Raw genomic sequence first — 21,627 nt, 5'->3', positions numbered from 1 at the left:
CTAAACCACAGGTTAGACGGTGAAAAGGAGAATGCACCTCAGAGTCATGCAGGGATGCTTGAGATGTTTCTGTGAGCTTCATGTAGTGGTCTGTGCTCTATGTAAAGGCTGACTTGTAGGTTCATATGTCATAAAAGGGAAAGCCTAATCACCAGCAACATTTAAGGCTTTAGTTCCCCCCAGTGAAAGAGCTGTCATCCTCATGAGCACAGATATGATAGCGGTGAACAGGGGGCTCTTTGTCTCACTGTCTGTGCATGTTAAGCTGAGGTAAAGCTAGGCTCAAGTCACTCAGGGGAATGAATGAGTACATCACCTCAGAAAGGGGAAAACAAGAGAACAGCAATGAGGACAAAGAAGAAAAAGGAAACCTCTAATACGACAGAGTACAGAACTGGAGAAGAACTGTAAACACCACCCACACGATGCCCCCCCCCCCCCCCCCCCCCACACTTCTGCCTTCCTCCAGGTCTGCCCCCAACACCCCACACCAAAACCACCCCCACATACAATACCTGTGTAATTACACAGTGACAGGCTGAGCAGGGAGCATCTGACTGCTGCGATTACAGAGAGGATAAGACCTCACTGGCACAATGGCACTGCAATTTCCGCCTCAAATTAAGGCCCATTTTGTGCCCGTCCCTGCACGCCTTTTGGACATTCAGGCGTGCGTTTCCGAACAACTGAGCCCCAGATTAAGATACAGAAGCTGATAAGGACAGGGCCACAAGCTCTCTGATAAGGAATGGGCCACCAGCTCTCTGTAGAAAATACATTTAGATTTATTTCCCTGACATGCTGGCTGTCCTTAAGAAGCCATCCATAACAAATTTGATATATATCCATTGTAACGTGGGTGAGGGAGTGTGTGTGTGTGTGTGTGTGTGTGTGTGTGTGTGTGTCTGTGTGTGTGTGTGTGTGTGTGTGTGTGTTTGTTGTAAGGGGGTAGGGTGGGTGAACAAAGATATCTTGGGAGTGTCCTAATTTTTTCGGCACCATCAAATTTCCGGTGCGTTCTCTGATCCTCCTCATCAAATGAGCTTTCCCAACCCCGTGTGTATTTCTGCATGTCAGGAGGAGTGCCATCTATCTCCATCATAGGCCCGCTGCAGTCAGCACACTGAAATCAATACAGCCCTAATACCCATTTACCCATAAAACAGATGCCTGGGCTTGAAATGCCAATTTACCTGCCGCTAGCTGTAAGAAAGATGGCAATCCCGTTTCACATTAACACTGACTCCTCGTTTTGACCAAATATCAAATGGCCACATATCAGACGTTCCCTTGCCTTAGATGAAGACCCCATGCGTAGGAGGGCTAACACAGGTATTTTGGAATATTTTAACTGTCCATATTTAGTATGGCCTCTCTGATACTTCCCTCGGCAGTGAGCGGCGCAGATTATTTTAGCGTTCATGGCACCATAAAAACAGCTGCTGGCGCCACGAGGAAGATGTGTAGTCTATTTTAACAGGACTGTAACTGTATATTAGGGAGAATATGGAGAGAATATACTTCTGGCCATCTGATTAGGCAACTTCAGAGCATGCCTGAAGCAAGCACTACACTGCGGTTGGGATACATTGCTGACAGAATAGGGTGTGTCAACCAATATTTCTGTTGTAGACACACACACACACACGCGCACACAAAACACACTATTACATTTTCAGTAACAATGGCAAGTGCTATGCATACCAATCATTGATTAGCAGATGCCAAACCTAAGCTTGGCTGGCTCGGGTAGAGAGTGCGCCAGTATCTTTTCATAGATCGGCCTATATTTGAATGGCAAACATGATACTGCAAGCCAGCTATTTGTGACCTCATAAAGGAAACAGCCGACACAGTTATCCGGCTCAACTTCTCATGTTTTTCCACTCCTGCATAAAACCTGTTTCTGCCACTTACAGAGAGACGCCCACCTATTAAACCAAGAAAATTAAAAAGCTCTCGTACAGGTACTCGTCTCTGCCAGATAAACTGGCGACTGCCACCCTCATTTTCACTTGCACTGTAAATGCAAATTAAATGTACAATACGCAGTGTGTAACATAACCCAACCACAAGCCTTTCACTAACCTGTAATGTACTTAAACCAGTAGGTAGACTTGATGAATTATCAGCATACTTACAGTAAATGGATGTCAGAAATTGCAAAAAAAAAAAAATGTGATTTGATTGTAACGCGAGAAGAAAAATAAACAGCTTTTCATCAGTGTTAACTGTCAAAATGAACTGTCAAGTCTTTCAAGTGTTTTCAAGTGTAAACAAGATCATGTCTATCTGTGAGCAAAATCGAGCCCAGGCTGTTAATGAGAATAATACAAAACACAGGTGAGATCAAGAGACATCAATATGCAACTATAAATATCTTCTTCTTATCAAGAGCTTGTCTATTTTTCTGTCTTGAACTGTCAAATCATGGCACTGACAACAGGAAGACAAGAGAGACATCACAGACTACCTCCGGAGGATGAGTTAATGGCCGTTTCGCCCTTGGGGAAGAGCTGCCCAGTGGACTCACCACTAAAGGCTGTGGAGAACAGGAACATTAGCTATTCTAAAAATGTAAACACTGCCTGCGGAGCCAAGCTCTGACCCACACGCACGCATCCGCCGTGAGGCCAAGGGCTCGAACCTGTCTCCGCACAAAGACGGCAGGAATCAATACCCGCAAGAGAGCTTTCCGGCTCCTCGACAAAAAAAAAAGAAAAAAAGAAAGAAACATTTCCCGGAAACTGTACATAAAGAGGAGCTATTTCAAAGCCGCAGACAGGGCAACATCACTACTTTAATACGGGGGTCCAATTTCTCTGCCGCACAACAACTGTTTTTCCTGAACCATCCACAAACTGGTAAATTGCCTATATGGGATTTAAGTGTGAGCCTGGGTTTCAATTTCGAATGTGAACAGGAGCATATGCTGCCTTAGCTACCCTTAACAGTCCTCATTCGTCTTGCTTATTTACTTACAAACAGACCGCTGGGAGATGCTGATGTATGTGTGTGTGTCTTCCTCCTGCCAGGGCAGCACAAACACAGCATCACGCCTGACACACATGTCGCTTTCATTACTCCTCCGCTGCTCCCATGGCATGAGTGCATTTTAGGGCACCAGACCCGGTGTGGTGCAGCACAGGAGGGCAAGGGCTGCATGCAAGGGCAGGAATTAGAGAGGTTTTCTTCAGGAGAGCTCTGTGAAATGCAATCAGGGGCTCTATTGATCAGTTTGAAGAGAACAAATGCATCTTATTTAGCTGAGAAGAGCGACTGCCAACATGGTAAGGGATAAGAGGCCTGAACAGGAGGTCTCTCTCTCTCTCTCTCTCTCTCTCTCTCTCTCTCTCTCACACACACTCTATTTCTCTCTCTTTTACTCTCTCTCTCTCTCTCTCTCTCTCTCTCTCTTTGCAACAGCCAGTCAATATCACCAACTATCACTTTAACACACCTCATTAAAACAAAGCATCTGCTCCTTTTAACCAGCAAATACACTTGGCAGGATGTGGTTCAAGTTCCAAAAGTCAGTGTGTTTGAAGAAGGACAATACCAAAGTTTCTGATGTCTTATCACACAGCCAGACCGCTAAGGGCTCTGCTTTAGGTAATTAACATTATTATTGATATCAAATGAGATGAAAAGGTCGTAGTGTGTAGCTCCAGAGATGGTGACAGATGGAGGAGGAACTGCAGATGACATGAGGATAATGCTGCAGAGGAATGCGGTCACGCACATTCACACACACACACACACTTTCGCCCACACACACACACACACACACACACCACAGGTACAGATGCAGAAGCATATACCCAGTATACACCAAAAGAAGCATATAAACAGCAGTATACAACCACACACGCGCGCGCACACACACGCGCGCACACACACACACGCACGCACACACACATCACACACACTCCCCTTCGCTCTGAACCTCCCTGCCCGGCACTACCAGTGCTGGTTTTAATCAGTCACTGTGTGCTGGCCAGAATCCCACCTCAGCATGAAGGAGCTGCTGACCTCCTCACCCTCCTCCTGCTAGCAGACGCCTCCACCAACTAACCAGACAGTGAGTGTGTGTCTGTGTGTGTGTGAGTGTGTATGTGTGTGTGTGTGTGTGTGTGTGTGTGAGAGAGAGAAAGGGTATGAGAGAATGTATTGTGTTTGTGTGTGTTTGTATTTCAGAAGAGCACTGTATGAGAGAGGCAGAGAAGAAAAAGGAGAAAGAAAAAGCGATAGAGTGCGAGGGAAGACTAGCTCCAAGCTGCAGCTGCTTTATCTGTCTGTCTGTCTGTCTGTCTTGTCTGAGGTTCACTGTTTGTGCTGCTGTTAGACAGTTCTGAACCAAACATCCATTTTCATGAGGTACACATCGCTAACAGCCAGTCTGTAAGGTACACACTCACAAAACAGTGAGTGAATACAAAACACCTAAAAAGCTTTGCAGGTTAATGGAAAATAAGATAGTAATAAGAACTACAAGTACCAACTAACAGCCAACCCTCACAGGTGTTTTCAGTGAGTGTGTGTGTGTGTGTGTGTGTGTGTGTGTGTGTGTGTGTGTGTGTGTGTCAGCAGGGCTATAGTGCGCTACCTGGCATGTGGGGCATGCACTGCTCAGGTCTCACGGGGCCACGCAGCCGCCCTAAGAGTGGCAGGACTCCAGAGAACGCCGGGCATCTCCCCAGACCGGCAACACAGGGAGCAAAAAAAAAACACACACACAGCCGCCAGGCCAGCAACCTTCTGGCACCACTTCACACGAGCCGGTCAAGTCAAGGACACGACTAGCTCTAAGCCCAACAAATTTCACTCTTATTTCTTTCCTTAATCTTCTCCAAGGAGTTACACTGGGACCTGTGAGGCAGACAGACAGACAGACAGACAGACAGACAGACAGACAGACAGACAGACAGACAAGACAAAGCAAACTTCCAGGAAACAGGAATACTGTAGCCTGGATACTTGTTATTCTGTGTTTATGTGCTGCTGGTTCCCTGCCTGGCGTGAAGTATGTGAGCAACGGATGCGCAGATGGCGCCGTGTCTGGCACTCTGCCAAGCAAGTTTCACTGAGGACAAACATTAGCGGTGTCACCAGACAATATTAGGATGTGCCGAGAAAGCAGGGCTAAATGGGGGCCTTGAAGAGCACAACTGAGCTGCCTTAACTCCTCTGTCATTAGCGCAGCTGTGAAAGCCACAGCTAGACAGGGCCCAGGAACAGCGTGCAGGGGCAAGGAGAAATGACACAGTTAGCTCAGAAGCTGGAGAAAAAAAAAACATATTTGGAGAAGGGAAGAGAATCTGTGCAGGGGTTGTAGTCTAGAGATCGACGGAGGAGCGCCAGTGTGTAGACGCTAAATAAATAAATGATGACAGAGCCGGGTCAAAAATAGAAGAGCGCGGGTTTGGTTGGGTCGGGTCGGGTCTCTCATCCTCCCCACCCGCCCCGCTCCCGCTCCCCTGAGCCCTGGCACTGTTGAATGTCAATAACAACGTTAATTCCTTCGGCAGATCAATGGGAGTTCAAAGCTTTCTCACACAACCAGGGCTCTAGGATCAACTAGCCTGAATTGCATTTTTGGGTTGGGGCTTGGGGAGTGGAGGGAGGGGGGGGGGGGTGGTGTGTGGTGGCTGGCAGACCAAGGTATTACATCTTCGACTGATCTGTGCTTGGCACGCACTGGCAAGGGGAGCCGCAGCTCTTCAGAGGCCATCAGCGCCATCGGAGCGGCTTTAAAGGTGACGCGAAACAAGCGAAGCAGGCCAACAAAAGGAGGGCGCTGGATCTCTGTCAGGTCCCCTCTGGAGCTCTATAAGAGGGCTCCCACAATGGCCTCATTCATGGCTCCCAGTCAACTCACTGTAGCCTGATGCTGAGCAGAACTCATCCTTAACACTTGTGTCGAGGGGGGAGGGGGGGGGATTCACGGCAACAAAAGGATTTTGCCCCTTTCTCATCAGACAGTTCTGCAATCCCTTTGCTTTTCTCTCTCTCTCTCTCTCTCTCTCTCTCTTTTTTTTAAGGGTAGAATGTGAACGGAGAGCAGACATCCAGCAAATTGGATCATTCTGAAAGCAAGTCATGGTACGGCTGGACCTATTTGAAATCCACTGATCCACGGATTTTTTGTCTGTAGTGTTTCCCAGCTTGTTAGCCTGGTGACGTTAACCTGAATCAGAATGAGAATCTCCACACTGCTCATCGCTTATGTCTCCTCCTCTCCCTGACATGTACATGTGCGTATATGTTCAGTGTGTGTGTGTGTGTGTGTGTGTGTGTGTGTGTGTGTGTGTGTGTGTGTGTGTGTGTTTGTACATGTCTGTATGTGGGTTTGTGTTATTTGTGATCTGACTAGTCTGATCTGGCTGCTAACCAACCTACTCCTCAGGGTGCTTAAAATCTCTGGAATGCTGCCCTTGAACCAAATTAGATTTACTTGAAATGAACAAACTAGACATACAGCCTTTCCCCCCTCATGTGTTGGACTCCCAACCGATTATGTGTACCTTCACCCATGTGCCAGGAGGTGCTATGCTGGCAATTTATAGTCCACTAAATTATTTGTTGATACACTTTAACTGCAGAAATGCAGAAACCCTAATCCTAGGCTAAGAGGTTCATTTGTTAGCTATCTTCTAGGAAGAAGATTGTTGGCCACACTTCAAAGGCTTAGAAAAGATTAATTTCTTCAGTGCCAGTTTGAACAGTACTGGAACATTCCATTAATGGCCCCTGAAGCACAGGACCTCCCAAAAGCGATCCTCGTTGCTCCGCGACCCGCAGGTGTATCTTTCAGCCACAAAGGACAATGGCTTAGTTGATTGCCTACCGGCATTCATGACATGAGCTAATTAGCTTAAGTAGGAGGGGCAACTCCGTCTACCTCATACCAGGATATGAGGACAGAACTGAGGCATGACTGAGCACTCAGAACATGACACAGACACTACAACTAAGAAAACATGTGCATCTCAATGCAACTGTGTGTAGGACCGGGTATGTGATAGTCCTTCTTTGCAGGTGTAATATCAAAGTTCTCCCACACACTGGATGAAGTTTCCCTTCAGAAACAAGTCCTGAGGCAGGGAAGCTCAATGTAGCTCACTGTAGAGACAGGGAGGATATGAGAGAGAGAGAGAGAGAGAGAGAGAGAGAGACTGAGAGAGTGGTAAGTGAGAAAGACAGGGTAAAAATGAAAGGATGCGAGAAAGAGAGAGAAAGACAAATACAGAGAGAGAGATGGAGAGAGTGCAAAGCCATAGATTTCGCCTGAGAAGAAGTGGTTGTTTGAACGGGAGAGAGAGAGGGGGGGGGTGGGGCTGGAGCAGACAGACAGAGGGCCCTGCTGCTATCACAGGGAGCGCTCAGGAGGGTCCCCCTGGAGAATCCTCCCCCGTCCCATTCAGACCGCCGCCGGCGCAAACACACGTCTGTGGGTGGACAAGGGATTGAGCATCCCCACACACACACACAGACACACACACACAGACACACACACACACACACACACACACACACACACATACCACCCTACCCCCCACTTTTTCCCACACAGCATGGGGTCACAGTGGATAGAACGTCTTGATGCCTTGACAGCCAGAGCCTCCGCTATTGGTAGCAAGTGCAGAATAGGCTTGAAGAATAGAGAGCTGGTACAGGTTCTGTGAGATAAGCTTTGGAGAGGATCTTTGGTGCCTTGGTTGTTTTATCCTACACCCTTAAGATTCTTATTGATGCTGTCTAGTCACGAGGAACTGAATGGTAACGAGGCAAAGAAGCCTAAACATGAATAATATGGCGGTATTGGTGTATAACTTAGAAAACTATTTTAGTTGAGTCTGTCTGCTAACCATGCCGTTTTTTCCATGGGAATAATGTCGCTTTCTGTGACTTTCTCAGTTTAGTCCATTGATCAAACACAGCCTCAACTTTGCATACACCAGGAACTACTCGCTTGAAGGTGTGTCTTTAAGTATGGGACAAAGGCCACGAGGTGTCCCGACATTCAAAAATATTTGACGAAGTGGAGGCAAAGAATTCCAAGACGCAAAGCATAATGTTAGTTTCCTCCATTTGTACCCCAGCTGACACACATGTATTTAGGTGTGTACAACATTCGCCTACAAAGGAAACATCTGGTTTAGTCTGAAAAGAAACCAACCTGTTTAGTTTCCAGGCTAGTACTTCTAATTCTATGTGGGCCAGTTTGCCAGCTTGTAGATATTTTGTCAATGTGAGCCTAAACACACTCACTTTGGTAGAAATGTCGGTGGGCAGTTTACCATTTACTATGGTTGATATAGTTACTATTCAAACTTTCCAGATTAAAGTAGATTTTAACCACATCTGCTTCATACGCGTGTCTTCAAATACAGGCACACTATGACAACGTCATTCAGCGTTTTTGAAAGAAGACCCGGGACAGTTTAGCCCTGCTCAGAAGAGCGTCCAAAATGGCTCTTTGGCGCCATTAAACCTGTAATGGAAATGCAAATTAGCTTGGCACAGCCTGGCTTGGCACAGCCTGGCTTGGTGCAGCCAAAACTACCAATGGAAAAAACCCATAAGTAGCTTAGAGTAAGCGTAACAGCAATGGCTTTGGTTTCAAAAGGGATATTTCATTTGCTGAATTAAGCAGTATTAGATTGGATTTGATTAGATTCAACTTATTTTCATTGAGCGGAGTACAGGTCCAAAGCCAATGAAATGCAGCCGGCATCCAACCATAAGTATATAACCACCCTTTCAGACAACTGCTCCAGTCACCGCAGTATCCGCTCCTTCCATGACTGTACGTGACTGAGTGTGCCTCACGCGACTTGGAACAAGGCCCCGCGCAATCAAAGTCGATCTAATCGCACTGTAAAAGAATTACTGCTCTCTACACACAAGTCAGCCGGGCTAAGCAAACATGGAGCGTGACTCCCTGGAGAGAGAAAGAGAGAGAGAGAGCTTTATAGAAGACTGTCCACCTGTCGCTCTCACCCCACTCCTGTCTGAAAAGAAAGAACGCCGACAAGGCCCTTTCAAAGGTCACACACACACTCTCTTTTGTGGGTGTGGGTGGCTGGGTGGGTGTATGTACGTGCATGCATGCTACTCTCAGAATGCAGCACACTGCACAATAGGGGAGAGGGCAGAGAGAAACGTGCCAAACAGTGTTTTAGTGTGTCTTAATGTGCTGTAAATACATGAACCCGCTTGTAGAGGTTACGTCGCTTATATAGCTGAGATGTGTTGAGACAAGAACGCAAATTACCCTCATTCCATTTACAGTAGTTGCCCCGTGACTTGTTGGCTTCCGGAGTACGTGAGTGATCCGGTACGATTCCTCTAAGTGTCTCCCTCACACACACACACACACACACACACACACACACACGCATGTTGTTGCCATTTTCAAATATTCATGACGAAAAACACTTTGATGGCAACCATCATTACAGTGAAGTAAAACAACAGAGAGGCTGCCGAATGTTTACTGATTAATGAATTCGCCATCTGGGGAGAGTAGCGGAAGTCACAATGTCTATACCCTGTGACAAAAGCAGTCGTCATCACTCGGGAGGCCCTCTATGGATCAAACGCTTGAGATAACACATTTTCTGTGCTTCAGGAAGGCTCTGTAGAGCAGAGCACAGTCCTAATCATATTATGGGTCCAGATCAATTGGACTCCAGACCAGTGCATTAGCCGCAGCGTGAAAGGCCGGACCATCTCTTTGTGGCCTTCAAGCTAACGGCTTTTTGGGAGCTGTAACGAGCACCTTTCAGAAGAATTAATTACGCATCCCCATAAAAACAAAAACAGTCCTTCACCGGCCTGCCTGCCTGCCTATCCAGACGGCCATTCTCACACGCATGCCAGTAAAATGACTAAGCAGCTCTCACCTAACGATCAGCAGCTCTGCCTCTCCTCATGAAAGCAGGCTGAGGCACCCCTCTCCCCCCTTTTCTCTCTCTTTCTTTCTCCCTGTCTTTCATTCCCAGGGCCAAGCACTCTGTTTACTGCCCCCTCAGACTCGGGGCAAATTACAGTGTATCTCCTTCAAGAGGAACAGCCGTCCAGGTGTTCCACCGCTGCAGCAAGAGTGTGGGAGCAGCTGAAAAACATGGGGAAGGGCCCTAGATCTTAACGCACCTTTGATGATGAGCGGGTTGGCACAGAATGTGCTGGAGAAAGAAGGAAGAGGACAGTGAGGAAAGAAGAGAGAGATGGAGATATAGAGGGAGAGGGAGGAGTGTCACGTGACAGACCCGTGGGGAGACGGAGGGGTGCCACTCGCCATGTGTCGGAGCGCAGAGGGGCTCTGGCTAATGGCCAGCGTGGGGCTCTAAGAACGGTGACGGACAGCACAAAGAACAAGGACATTCCTTTCAACAAAGAATGATCAGGGGACCATTGTGCCATGCTCAGAAAGAGGGGACATAGAGGGGAGAGGAAGAGAGTGGTGGTCCGTGTTTTTGTGTATGTGTGTTTGTGTGTATGTGTGTGTGTGTGTGTGTGTGTGTGTGTGTGTGTGTGTGTGTGTGTGTGTGTGTGTGTGTGCGTCTGTGGACAGCCTGACCCTGGCGTAGCGCTTTCTCTCAACAAAATATCAAGTTGCAGCCCTAGAAAAAAAAAATAGGGAACAGGAACACCAGCAGGTGACATTGTTGGAAGCCTGGCCTCCGTTGACTCTGGTGGGCCTGGGACCCTCAGCATGCACAAAGGAACACCTCTTGGTAGGGGGATTTTTTTCGAAGGTAGTCCTGTTTCATGCGTCTACGTGGGTTTCTCATAAAAAACCTGATTTGCCTTCTACTCTTTTTACTTTCAACACAAACTCTCCAGCAGTCTTCTGGGAGGTCTGGGTGCTGTGGGCTAGGGGGGGGCGGTCTCTGGGCTTGGAGCTGGAGGGGTCGAGGCCGAGTGCAGCCCGATGAATGACGACAAGGCCTGTGGCTCCACTAGGGGCGGACGGTGGACCGATTGGGGTTGGAAGGGACAGGGGGGGTGGTGAGGACATCACTGAGGCAGACTGGGTTTGACTGTTTACCTCCACCAGCTCCCACCAGCGGAGCCACGCTCTACCGGCTCGAAGCTGTGCTATTTCCAGCGGACGAGATAAAGAATGCCCCTGTCCAGAGGCCCCCAGGAGGCCCAGGCCCTGGGTGGGTGTAATTGCCTGCTATTATTACACCGCTGTGGCTTATTTGTGGCACCTGAACCCCGCGGAGGCAGGAATCCACTCCAGCAGCAACCGCAGCAGCTCTGCTGCACTTCGCCAAGGTATTCCTCTGCCTCGCCGGCAATGTTAAAATAAATAAATAAAAAGTTTTTGTTTTACTTTTTCTCTGCAGGCAGTTCACTCGAGGACAGGCATCCATCTGTTCTGCTGTGTTTCCATGGCAGATGCATCAGAGCGTATGGTAGGTCATTCCCGTAGACGAGATTGCTTTTTTTAACTGCTTATTAGGTAGTATGAGGGTTTCATAACGGACCTGGTTGCAAAAGTACAGAATAGTAATTTGAAAGTAATATAAAGCCACCTAAACTGTTGCTTTATTTCAGAGAGCTTATATGCGTAAGGTATGATCTTGCCGTCCACTTTGGAATGGGCTATGGGAGTAAAGGTCCTGACCTCTCTTTCTTTCTTTCTTTCTTTCTTTCTTCTTTTCTTCTGCCTGGAGAAAAGGCTCGTTGGGAGCATGTGTTGTGGGAAAGGGTTGGGTGGGGGGTAGAAGGCCTGTCCACAGACAGCCAAAATGGACCACCAATTTCAAACCAGCTCTCAGAAACTTGTTTAGTGGTGTTTTAAGACCACGGTAATTTCAGTATTTATGCAGCCTTCTTCAAAATATCCCACAGTGCAAATCAGGCCATCATCAACACCACTGACCCACCAACCAATCCACATCTTTTGCTCACCTGTTGTACTGTTGTCCTGTTTAACCAATTGTGAAAAGGGACAGCGTTTTTTACAATGGGGTTTGCTGCAATACAGATCCTGCTGTATTTTGTGTTTATTGCTAAACGAATTCCATGAATGTTAATGCTCAGAAGTGAGTAAAAAATGACTGTGAAATCCTAAGACGACGGCACAAGGAGATTTGACTTTACTGTGCAAAATAAACAAAAGGATTCCACAAGCTCACATAATCCTTTAACGTGATATAAATGTTTTTCATAACCTACCAAAGATGTTTTCATGTTGCGGAAAGATCACACAGGCACTGCATTAGCATAAAACAATAACATGAAACCAATTTTAAATTAAGATATTTCTACCAAAGCTAGGTGATGTGATCAGAATCACACTATGCAATGTCTCAACTCATTACAATAATTTTACAGTTCAAGCTTCATTTTAGGCCTTTTAGGTCTCAATTAGCAACAGAGCCAGGAACGAAGAGTGTTCAGCCTTGCAGTGAAAGGCTGTAATGAAATAAGTTGAAACACGTTCAGACTTCAACTACAGGGCAAAGAGCACTCAAAGAGCTGAAACATTCAGACCCGGTTCTTTTGCAGACAGACACCTATAAATATAACCTGAAGACCAGTTGCTTGCGCTCAAGGTCCTCATAAAAGGCAACCCTTTTGTGCAGTTCTCCTAAAATAAAGGGGGAAATTATTCAACATGAACACACACACTCAAATCCACATGGGAAGCTGGGTTCTATTTGACTGGGAGAGGTCTCAGTACTTCCCCTCAAAGGAGCTTGGCTATTAAACGACCAAGAAACTATGACCCACATACCTAGTGCCCTCCACCGCATAAGTGAGACGAAGAAGAAAAAAGAGTGAAATAGAAATGTCAGCGAGCGGAAAGGAGGCTGCCCCCACCTGTCATTGGAATTTGACTGCATATGCACACAGGGGGCTGCACCTCAACCATACTGAACATAGTTTTAAATGTCATCGAAAATGAGATAAATACTTTTCTCCTGGAGCCATATTATTTCATAGCATGCTCTTTGACATCGGTAGGGTACACAGCCAAAAGATTGTGCTTTTGATCCGGAGCGGGAGGGGGGAATCTCTCTGTCAGGCTGAATAGGAACATGCCCATATCTCGAGCCTTAAGGTAATGTGTTGGGGTCGGGGAAGGGGGTATCTGCAGCAGTTCTGTGGAGATTCTGTAGCCGGTGCCCATGGGGGTAGGGGGGTGGGGGGCTTGTTGAGCGACCATGCAGCCAGGCAGGGAGCCGACAGGGAAGCGGGAGCCACAGACAGGCCCAGTCTGGCTCACTATGGCCTCAGGCGAGCATCCGTCTCTCCTGTCATCTCTCTTCTACTAGTGTATAGCCTACAGAATATATATATGTTTTTCTTTTTAAAAATCCATGATTAAACATGCCCCGAGGTGACAACTTCATTTTTTGTAGTATGGATGTCTTTTTTTTGTACATGAGGAACTCAGACAGTCAGACAGTTCTGGTCTTGGTTTGTCTAAGTTAAAGTTAGTCAGAGTCGTCGACTCGCCACCGCCTAAACTCTCCATCATCAGTTCCTACGGAACCGTGGCAACACAGAACACAATGTAACACGTGGGGCTTTTGACGCCTATTTTTGTTCACCGTAAACCAGTAGCGGGGGGCGAAGCCACTTCACTCTGAAACATTTAACTCGCGTTGGCTCTCTGCACAGGGCTGCTGACGGGAGCTGCAGCAGTGCTTTGTTCCCTCTCTAACCTGAGCCCACTTACATCACACAGCTCCTCGGAGCCCAACATTTGATTTGACTCGGGATTTCAGCAGAGCTGCAGAGAGAGCCGTACTGAATCCGCCTGGACGAGGATCCTGCGAAAAGAACAGGGAGTCGCAAAAGGCCTTTTATTGATCACAGCTGGCGAAATACACTGGGAGAGAGATGTAAGAATTGTTATGAGCATGGGAAGCGGCAGGAAGCTCTATCTCTAATACAGCGCAAGATTGAGACGGGCTATGTACAAGCTTAAATCACTCAGGAATTGAACGAAATAAATACCGGCCTACGTGTAATCTAAGCACCAGTCTGTTCACGTACAGAAAATCACCCAGATTTATAATGGTGGACCCTTGCCAAGAGAAACCTGCCATTACAGACACTTAGCAATATGCCCATTGGTGCCAGAAGGGAGAGATAGGAGGGGTGCAGAGGGTTGAACGAGGGACACAGATGATGAGGCACCACCATTCCATAACAGTCTTCACCAGAGACAAGTGGTTTACAACAGGACAAGCTGCTTATTCACAGGAAGAAGAAAAACTCTAGGGAAAGAAGAGGCCTAGGATGCACACCAAAGTGAGACAAAGAAAGCCAAGCGTTGCCTCAGGCCAGACACTAAAATGGCTGCTGCTTGTATAGCTGAGGGCTAAGGGGAATGTGGGGGTGCTCTGTCTGTGTGTGTGTGTGTGTGTGTGTGTGTGTTTGTTTGTTTGCGTGTATGTGTCTGTGTCTGTGTCTGTGTCTGTGTCTGTGTCTGTGTCTGTGTGAGTATGTGTGTGTACGAGCAAACTTGGGATTAGCAACCAGGTCCACCACTGCTGACAAGTTGTAAACAAACTTTGAGTGAAGACTGAGAGCTTAGCCCCGGGAATGGACTGGGGCACAAAGGGAGGAGACCTCTGGACAAACACCTCTGAATGAAACCGTCAAGCTCCAACTGGCCAGTGTAGAGACAAGGAGTAGGAGTGTGGACTGGTTTGTTTGTTTGTCGATTAAGACACACTGGGTGCTTTGCCAAGGCTTTCATCCCACATCTCCACAACGCACTGAAATACTTTAGACATTTGGTGTGATTTTAACAGATGAAGCCAAATCTATTTTTCTTCAAGGAACAACATTTTTCCTCCCCTTGTGACTGAGAAAAAAATAAATAACATAAATATCAAAAGGTTTTCAAAGGGTTTTGAACTTGTGAATTTATATAAATCTGTTCAAATTAGCCACACAGCTATGGCAACGATTCAAGAAACAAGCTTGAAGTATTGACACAGCCATCTGTCCACAGTACCTCAATCTTCAATTCAACCACTTCAAAGCATGTCCCCCTGTAATGCTATCTGTTGAACTTTTGCACTGGTGGGCAAAGTTATTCATTCAGTGTCCTGCACTGTGAGGAAGCAGAAGGCGCCATGTTGTTGTTGTTAAGGTTAATGAGTGGTTGAGATCCCCCCCATGTTCAGTGGGCCAGACTCAGGTCAACCCCTCAAGGTCAGTCCGGTGGGCTTGGCTGGATTGCTCACTGAAACATTTAGAAGTCAGTTTAAGCAGGGTGGTTCCAGACAATTGAATACAGCGCTGAGTTTCCGGTAAGTCCACCAAGCCGATCAATATGGAGCTTTTGACCCCATTCAGAAGCGTTAATACAATCTTAAGTGCATTGGGCTTGGTCAGAAGAAGACTGCTGCGATTAGCAGGGTCAAGACTGATTCATTCAGTTAACAAACAATGAACACGTTCAGTGAACACGTAAAAGGACACTGACAAACTGTCCTGCCGCTTCCTTCCTTGTTCCTATTTCCTAATTCCCATTTCATTCCTCAAGGTTGTCTCACTGAGCGTCATTTGAACCCCAATCTGAGTTGTGATTAAAGCAAGCGGCATATCCTGATTGACTTTTCCCAGCCAAGACTAATGGGTGAGGAGGTGAGTGACCTTGCCTGCCTCACCACAAAACCCTCTTAGAGGTGCACAGAGATGGAAACACGTTCTAGAAAGACATCCTACACTTCCCATTGTTTTCACCCTTCTTATTTTAATTTTTTTCTTCTGTTGATCTTGATGTTGGCAGCCACCCAAGCTTTACCTCCAGACAGAGAGGTGAACTGTGCCCCCTCTCCCCCCAACCCACTCTGATCCCAGGGAGCGATTCCAGCCATGGAACCGAGCAGCACGAGGATTGGTCCCTGGTGATCCTGCCACCAATGAGGAATTATCGGCTGAGAGTAATCCAACATGGCCCTTGGAAATGGAGTTTCCTCTACTAAACGTACCACCTTTGACCAACAGTCAGATCTTATTAAAGCTTAATGTCATACCTCACAATGCCAGGGCTAATATGGAGTCTACATACATACTTGGCCTTTGGGAAGCACATATTCATATGGATTCCACGCAACAGTATGTAGTAATCCTGTCTTCCTGTTGTTTTGAGAGGGCTTAATTATAATGGCAATAAAAAGGTTCTAGAACAATTCCCACTGGCTTTATAAATATGTTATTAGCTCAGACCATTTTCAGTGGTTATATATGAACATGGACCTTTATATAATTCCAATATCACTATAGGATGTAAAGATATGGACATTGTTCATCAGCATCTAGAACTCTTTCGTATACATTCTACAGACGCCAAACCACTGTGACAGATGTAATATCTGCATGATTAATACTTGATGTCACCGCAATTAATTAACAATATGTGTGCCATCACAGCGACCAACGTTTAGATCCCTTCTATTCTCACAGTGGCCTACATTTTGATTGCTTCAGGGGGAACAACTTGCAATGCCAGGAATCCATGGCCTGGAGTGCAGTGATATATTTGGATGCGGCACTCTGTGTTGCAGAGCGCGGTGCAATGATGGAGGCTCCGACTGAAGTTTCTCTGGGTTGCACCGAGGCCTGATGCAACCACTGGTTCATCAGGTCTCCTCACAGCCCACCCAAAGCCAGCCACTGAGCACATCCGAAGGCCGCTTGATCTTCACTAACTGCTGATTGTATTCAGTTTAGTTATATCACCACATTAGATATTAACACTCTTGTCTAGACACAGCGTCCTGGTTAATGCAGCGTGCTTTGAGACAACATCCAATTGACAATGGAGCTATTTGAATAAATAATTAAAGAAGTTAACTGAACATTCTAAACCGGCAGATCTATTTTTGTTGTGTTTCTTTCTTTAGTATTTCAGATTATGAGTTTCTGTCAAACTCATATGAACTTAATTTAACTCTTAACAGGGCTGCAGTCTGCTACCTCACCAGGTAAATCTCATATTGACCTTAACTCCATAGCGAGGAGCAAAAAGAAACAATCCCCTCCCCCCTCTCTACGAAGAAACCCCAAAAAACTAGAGGGGGTGGGGGGGAAACAAAGAGACTCTCTGCTCAGGTATCTAAGTGAAAAGTTCACAACAAACATTTGCACACACACACACATAGAGGCAGGTGTGCACACACATACACGTTCACACAAGCACACACAAACACATTTTTGGTCATTACCACCCATGGCGCACAAGCATGGGGCTCATGCCAGCCTGCTCTTAGCTCACTGACAGCACTTTGATTTGCTAATGTTGTGCCCAGAGACTTGAACAAAAGAGGGAGTGCTTTCATTGTTACTTTTAATCTGATTTTTTCCCACCCTCCCTCCCTCGTTCCCCTCTCTCTCTTTCTCCCACTTCCCTCTCTCTCTCTCATTCTCTCTACTGGCATTATCATGCTGCCATTCCAGGTGTTTAGTTGGTCTTTCTCCCTTTGAACTCCAAAGGGCCTCATCCTGAGTGGGTTACAACATGCCTCCACCTGTCTCTCACCTCATCCGCCCACCCCTCTCCCTCCCTCCCTCTTTCTCTCTCTCTTTCTTTCTCTCCCTTCACAAAGTAGTTCAGTTCCTGAGAGACGTCATGTTCCGGGGTCGGGAGGGACGCAGCGGTCATTTTCAAAGTGCGGTGCCGAAACCGGAGAGGGGAGTGCAGGCGCTCCACACTTACTCCAGCTGTAATTACGCAGATTATACAGAGTCAAGGGCTGGAATTCGTAGTTATTTGCCGTTAAAATCCAGTGTAACGTTACGGCGAACCGCAAAGGACAGTGTTTAGCACAGTTTTTACAGAAACTACCAGTTGTTCTTGGATTTCTTTGTTGTGTAATGACATGCCTTGCCAGCAGACAAGATTCTTTTCCCACCACACATACCTGCCCAAACCTAAAAGAAGCATTATGGAGTTCTGGTCTAAAGCTATTGAGCTACCTACCTAAAAAGCATGCAAAAACCTTGCAAACATCACCAACAGCAAAGTTGGCACTGATAAAAGCTAACATGCTAAATGGCGTCTTTTGGCAATATTGTTGGTGATGTCGTGCTGTGAAGGCTTTTCATACATTTCCATGGGGTGTTCCAACCAAAACCAGAGAACTTAATCGTGAATAGCCTTGACGGCAAGTACATGTCCATATCCCATCAAAATTAATTTGAAGATGATACCAAAAGGAATTGCTCATAAAAAAAAACATTCCTGAAAAAGTGGCAAATTGTTGCATAGTGTTGCTTTAAGTGTTATACTGTAGCTAGCCAAAGTTAAAGCTTGCAACAGATGGGAAATGGATTGTGTGGCTATATTAAACAAGGCACGTGGGCACACTTTACACTTGGAAAGGGAGGAAATTTGTGGCAAAAAGGGGACACATGCAGAAAAGGGAAACACAAAACAGCAGAGTTATGAATGAGGCCTCTGTGGCGTCCTGCCTCAGTAGTGTTGTCAGTCCGGTACTATTTCCCCACCATAAACATCAGGAGGCCTTTGTAAACCAATGCTCTGTGCCTTACAAGTCACCCTGAGAAACAGCTACACACACTTATCAGACAGCGCGATCTAGCCTTGTTCTCCTTCCCATTAGCATCCTAAAACTCCGCTGTAGCCCATTATTTATGAGTCTGCTTCAGAAAAACGTCTCAAATAACTGTTGCTTTCGATTGATACCGTGTCGGAGCTTTGGTCAACGTCTGTTGTAACGATGCCATCATAATGCCCCCGGTAAATTATTTATGGCACAACACACTCAGCAGCGTAAGCTAACAGGCCAGTGTCATGAATCAAGACTGGGCAAATAATCTCGCCGGCAGAAATGTAAACCAGATGAGGTCAACTGTTCATTGATTGTGGAGAGAGCAAGAGGAAATAGCAGTACCTACCGCAAACAGGGAGCCTTGATAGACGCACGCTCCTATAGATGGGGGTTGATGGGGGGGAGTGGAGGGGGTGGTTGAGTAGAGAAAAAGGAGAGAATGAAAATATCACAATTAGAATAAATGTACAAACATGGCCGTCATAGGCCCTCAGAGTAATTTATGATGGGAATTTACAACTGGGATTTTACAGCACTGGTTGACTACCACTTTCACTGTGGAATATAAATGAGCTCAATGCTCGTGCACTGAAATGAACCTGACCACAAGGCCTGAACTTCAAGCTGAGCTTCATCATAGGGAGTTCACCAGGCTGAACATGCAAAGCCACTATGGGTAGCCTATATACATGTACACCTGAGATCTACCATCAGATGCAAAAAAAATAAAAATCCACTCCATATTTTTTACCTCAGCAGTCAAGAGACGTAAAGGTCCAGCTAATATTATGAACTCATAACTACTGCAGTGCCTCCACTGTGATTGCCCTTAAACAAAACCATGAGTTATGTTCCCACATTTCTCTAAAGTAGGTTACAACAAATCTTCTTGAAAGCACATCTGAAACAGTGCAGCACTGCACTTGAATTTCACTTGTAGCCTATAGTGGTTTGAAGGGGATATCATCTCCAATCATACACACACTAAAGCTTGTGCATGCTGTTTTACAGGTCCCATTTTAACTGTTGACTGATGAGTATCCATACATTCCTCAGATATTTTGAAGCAGATAGAGGATTAAAAGGTCGGCTACACTCAGTGTGACACCATCAATTGAGCCAATGCACAGGCTGTATCTTCACCTCACAGCAGGCGAGAGTCTTAAGTTAAAATGACAGAGGGCTATGAGTGCACACACGAAAAAAGGGGTTGATTTTGCTCCTAGAAGGCTGCGTAAGTTTATGTTATACCTTGGCTAATGTAGCCTACTTTGTCTCTTAAAGCAGTCTTCAGTGTGAGGTGAGGAACTCTCAGCATGGCGGATTTAATAGAGGAAATCATTAATTTCGCTTTGATGGCCATAAGCTTTATATAATAAAAATGCTATTGTGAGAAACAAAACGGGTGACTTTATTATAAACTATTAAAACGTTCAGCATATATTGTGTCAGATAAACATTTCATAGGCTAACAGTTCATGTAAAAAGTAGGCGACGGTTCTCCATATTATATGATCACTTAACACGCTATACTGTTTTTAAAATGACTTTAAAATTATTTCATTACTGCATTTATCTTTTGGCCAAAAATTCAAGCCCAAACACAGTACAGAACGGTAACAAATGCCCCGAATGTTTTATCTTAACCGGAAAGTTGAGGACGCAGCGACAAACCCACCTTCTGTTTCTTTAGAGATGGTGCCTATTCCAGTGAGAGTAGCAATGAGAATCCACACGAGACCCATGCTTACGGCATGAAATGGAATTAATCCAAAGGAAAAATGCGATCTCTAGTTAAATCCGAATCATTATTGTTTTCTTGAATTCATAAAAATGTTCCGATACCACAAAAGACGAGACAACGTCTCGGCTGGGCGTCTGACACAAGTTCCGAAGTCAAGAACAGACACAGCAGGTATCACCGAGCATCCGATCTAGAATGCGATGCGGTTTTGAATCCAGTCCAACCTTTCAACACAACTTCAAAGCAGCTCGCAATCCTGACAGTCAAATCCGTGTATTTAGAGTTTGTATTGCATGGCGGAGAAAATGAGCCCTTTGGTCGGGCTAATAATTATAGTTCCAACAACGCTGACTTTTCCTGGTCGCTCCAACCTGCAGCATAGGCTTTTAAATGAGTCAGTGAAGCGGCTTAGTTGTTGCAGGCGGTTTGCAAAGAAAGAACGCCCCCCTCCCATCACTGTGGGAAAAGGACCCCCGAACAAGTTCCAACGCACGGTGTTTCCTATTGTGATCTTAATAAAGGGCATATGATTTGTCCTATTCCTCTCTGCCACAGAGAAGTGCTTTGTGCTAATTTAACAAAAAAATTAATTAAACGCCAATTGCATGATGCTACGGACAGAGCATTTAGTTTCAGTCCTTTTAGTAAGGGAAATAATTTTACTTACATGATAGTAAGTGACACTAGTTAGTTAAGTAACCCATGGCAAAGATAAACCACAAGGAAACTGAACTGACAAAAGTCTATTTATAAGCCCTACGCCTGACCTGAGATTCTGTTACCCCTGTAGTGTGTGCGAAAACGTACGAGACTGACAGAGTACGAAAATGAGTTAAAATGCATTACCCTAGCTAATTCTCTATTTTATCCTGGTCAATATAGCTTCAGTCAAATGACCGCTTATTACAGAATATACAATGTGGTCATTAACAACAGGGCAAACACAAACTAGTTTAAACACTGACAATAGTATTTATGATAAGCAGGCTATATTGTGATGGATTATAAGTAGGCTACACACAATCGTCTTGATCGTTTCCACTCAATCCTTTAAATTAATAGTTGCGGTGTGTGAGCATTTACGTGATCCGCTGAGTAAAAGCAATGGCGCCCTCTGCTGTTAGTCGTGTTGTTATTGACTTATTGGCTATGACTTAAGAGAAAGAAAAGAAAAAAAAACAGGGGCTTCAATACACAACATATAGAACCTCAAAAGTTAATATATGAACTTAATTCCAGGAACTAATAGGTATACATATCAGAACATATTACATCTTGGAAAAGTGCTCTGTTCATGAAGTTTTATATCAAGCTGTGTGAAAA

At 45.7% G+C, this 21,627-nt stretch overlaps 1 protein-coding gene across 1 annotated transcript in view; it reads right to left on the bottom strand.

The window, feature by feature from the left end:
- Positions 1-21,558, bottom strand: part of fras1 (Fraser extracellular matrix complex subunit 1) — a 109,196-nt gene extending 87,638 nt beyond the window's left edge. The window contains exons 1-2 of the mRNA XM_031570638.2: positions 20,239-21,558; positions 18,907-18,938 (exon numbers count right to left, since the gene is read on the bottom strand). Coding sequence (XP_031426498.1) covers positions 18,907-18,938; positions 20,239-20,305 — 99 coding nt within the window. The 5' untranslated portion in view covers positions 20,306-21,558. The remainder of the gene's footprint in view (positions 1-18,906; positions 18,939-20,238) is intronic.
- Between the last annotated feature and the right edge of the window lie 69 nt (positions 21,559-21,627).

This window comes from Clupea harengus, chromosome 7, assembly GCF_900700415.2.
Source record: "Clupea harengus chromosome 7, Ch_v2.0.2, whole genome shotgun sequence".
Classification (NCBI taxonomy): Eukaryota; Metazoa; Chordata; class Actinopteri; order Clupeiformes; family Clupeidae; genus Clupea; species Clupea harengus.
This window is presented reverse-complemented; position numbering and strand designations above follow the sequence as displayed.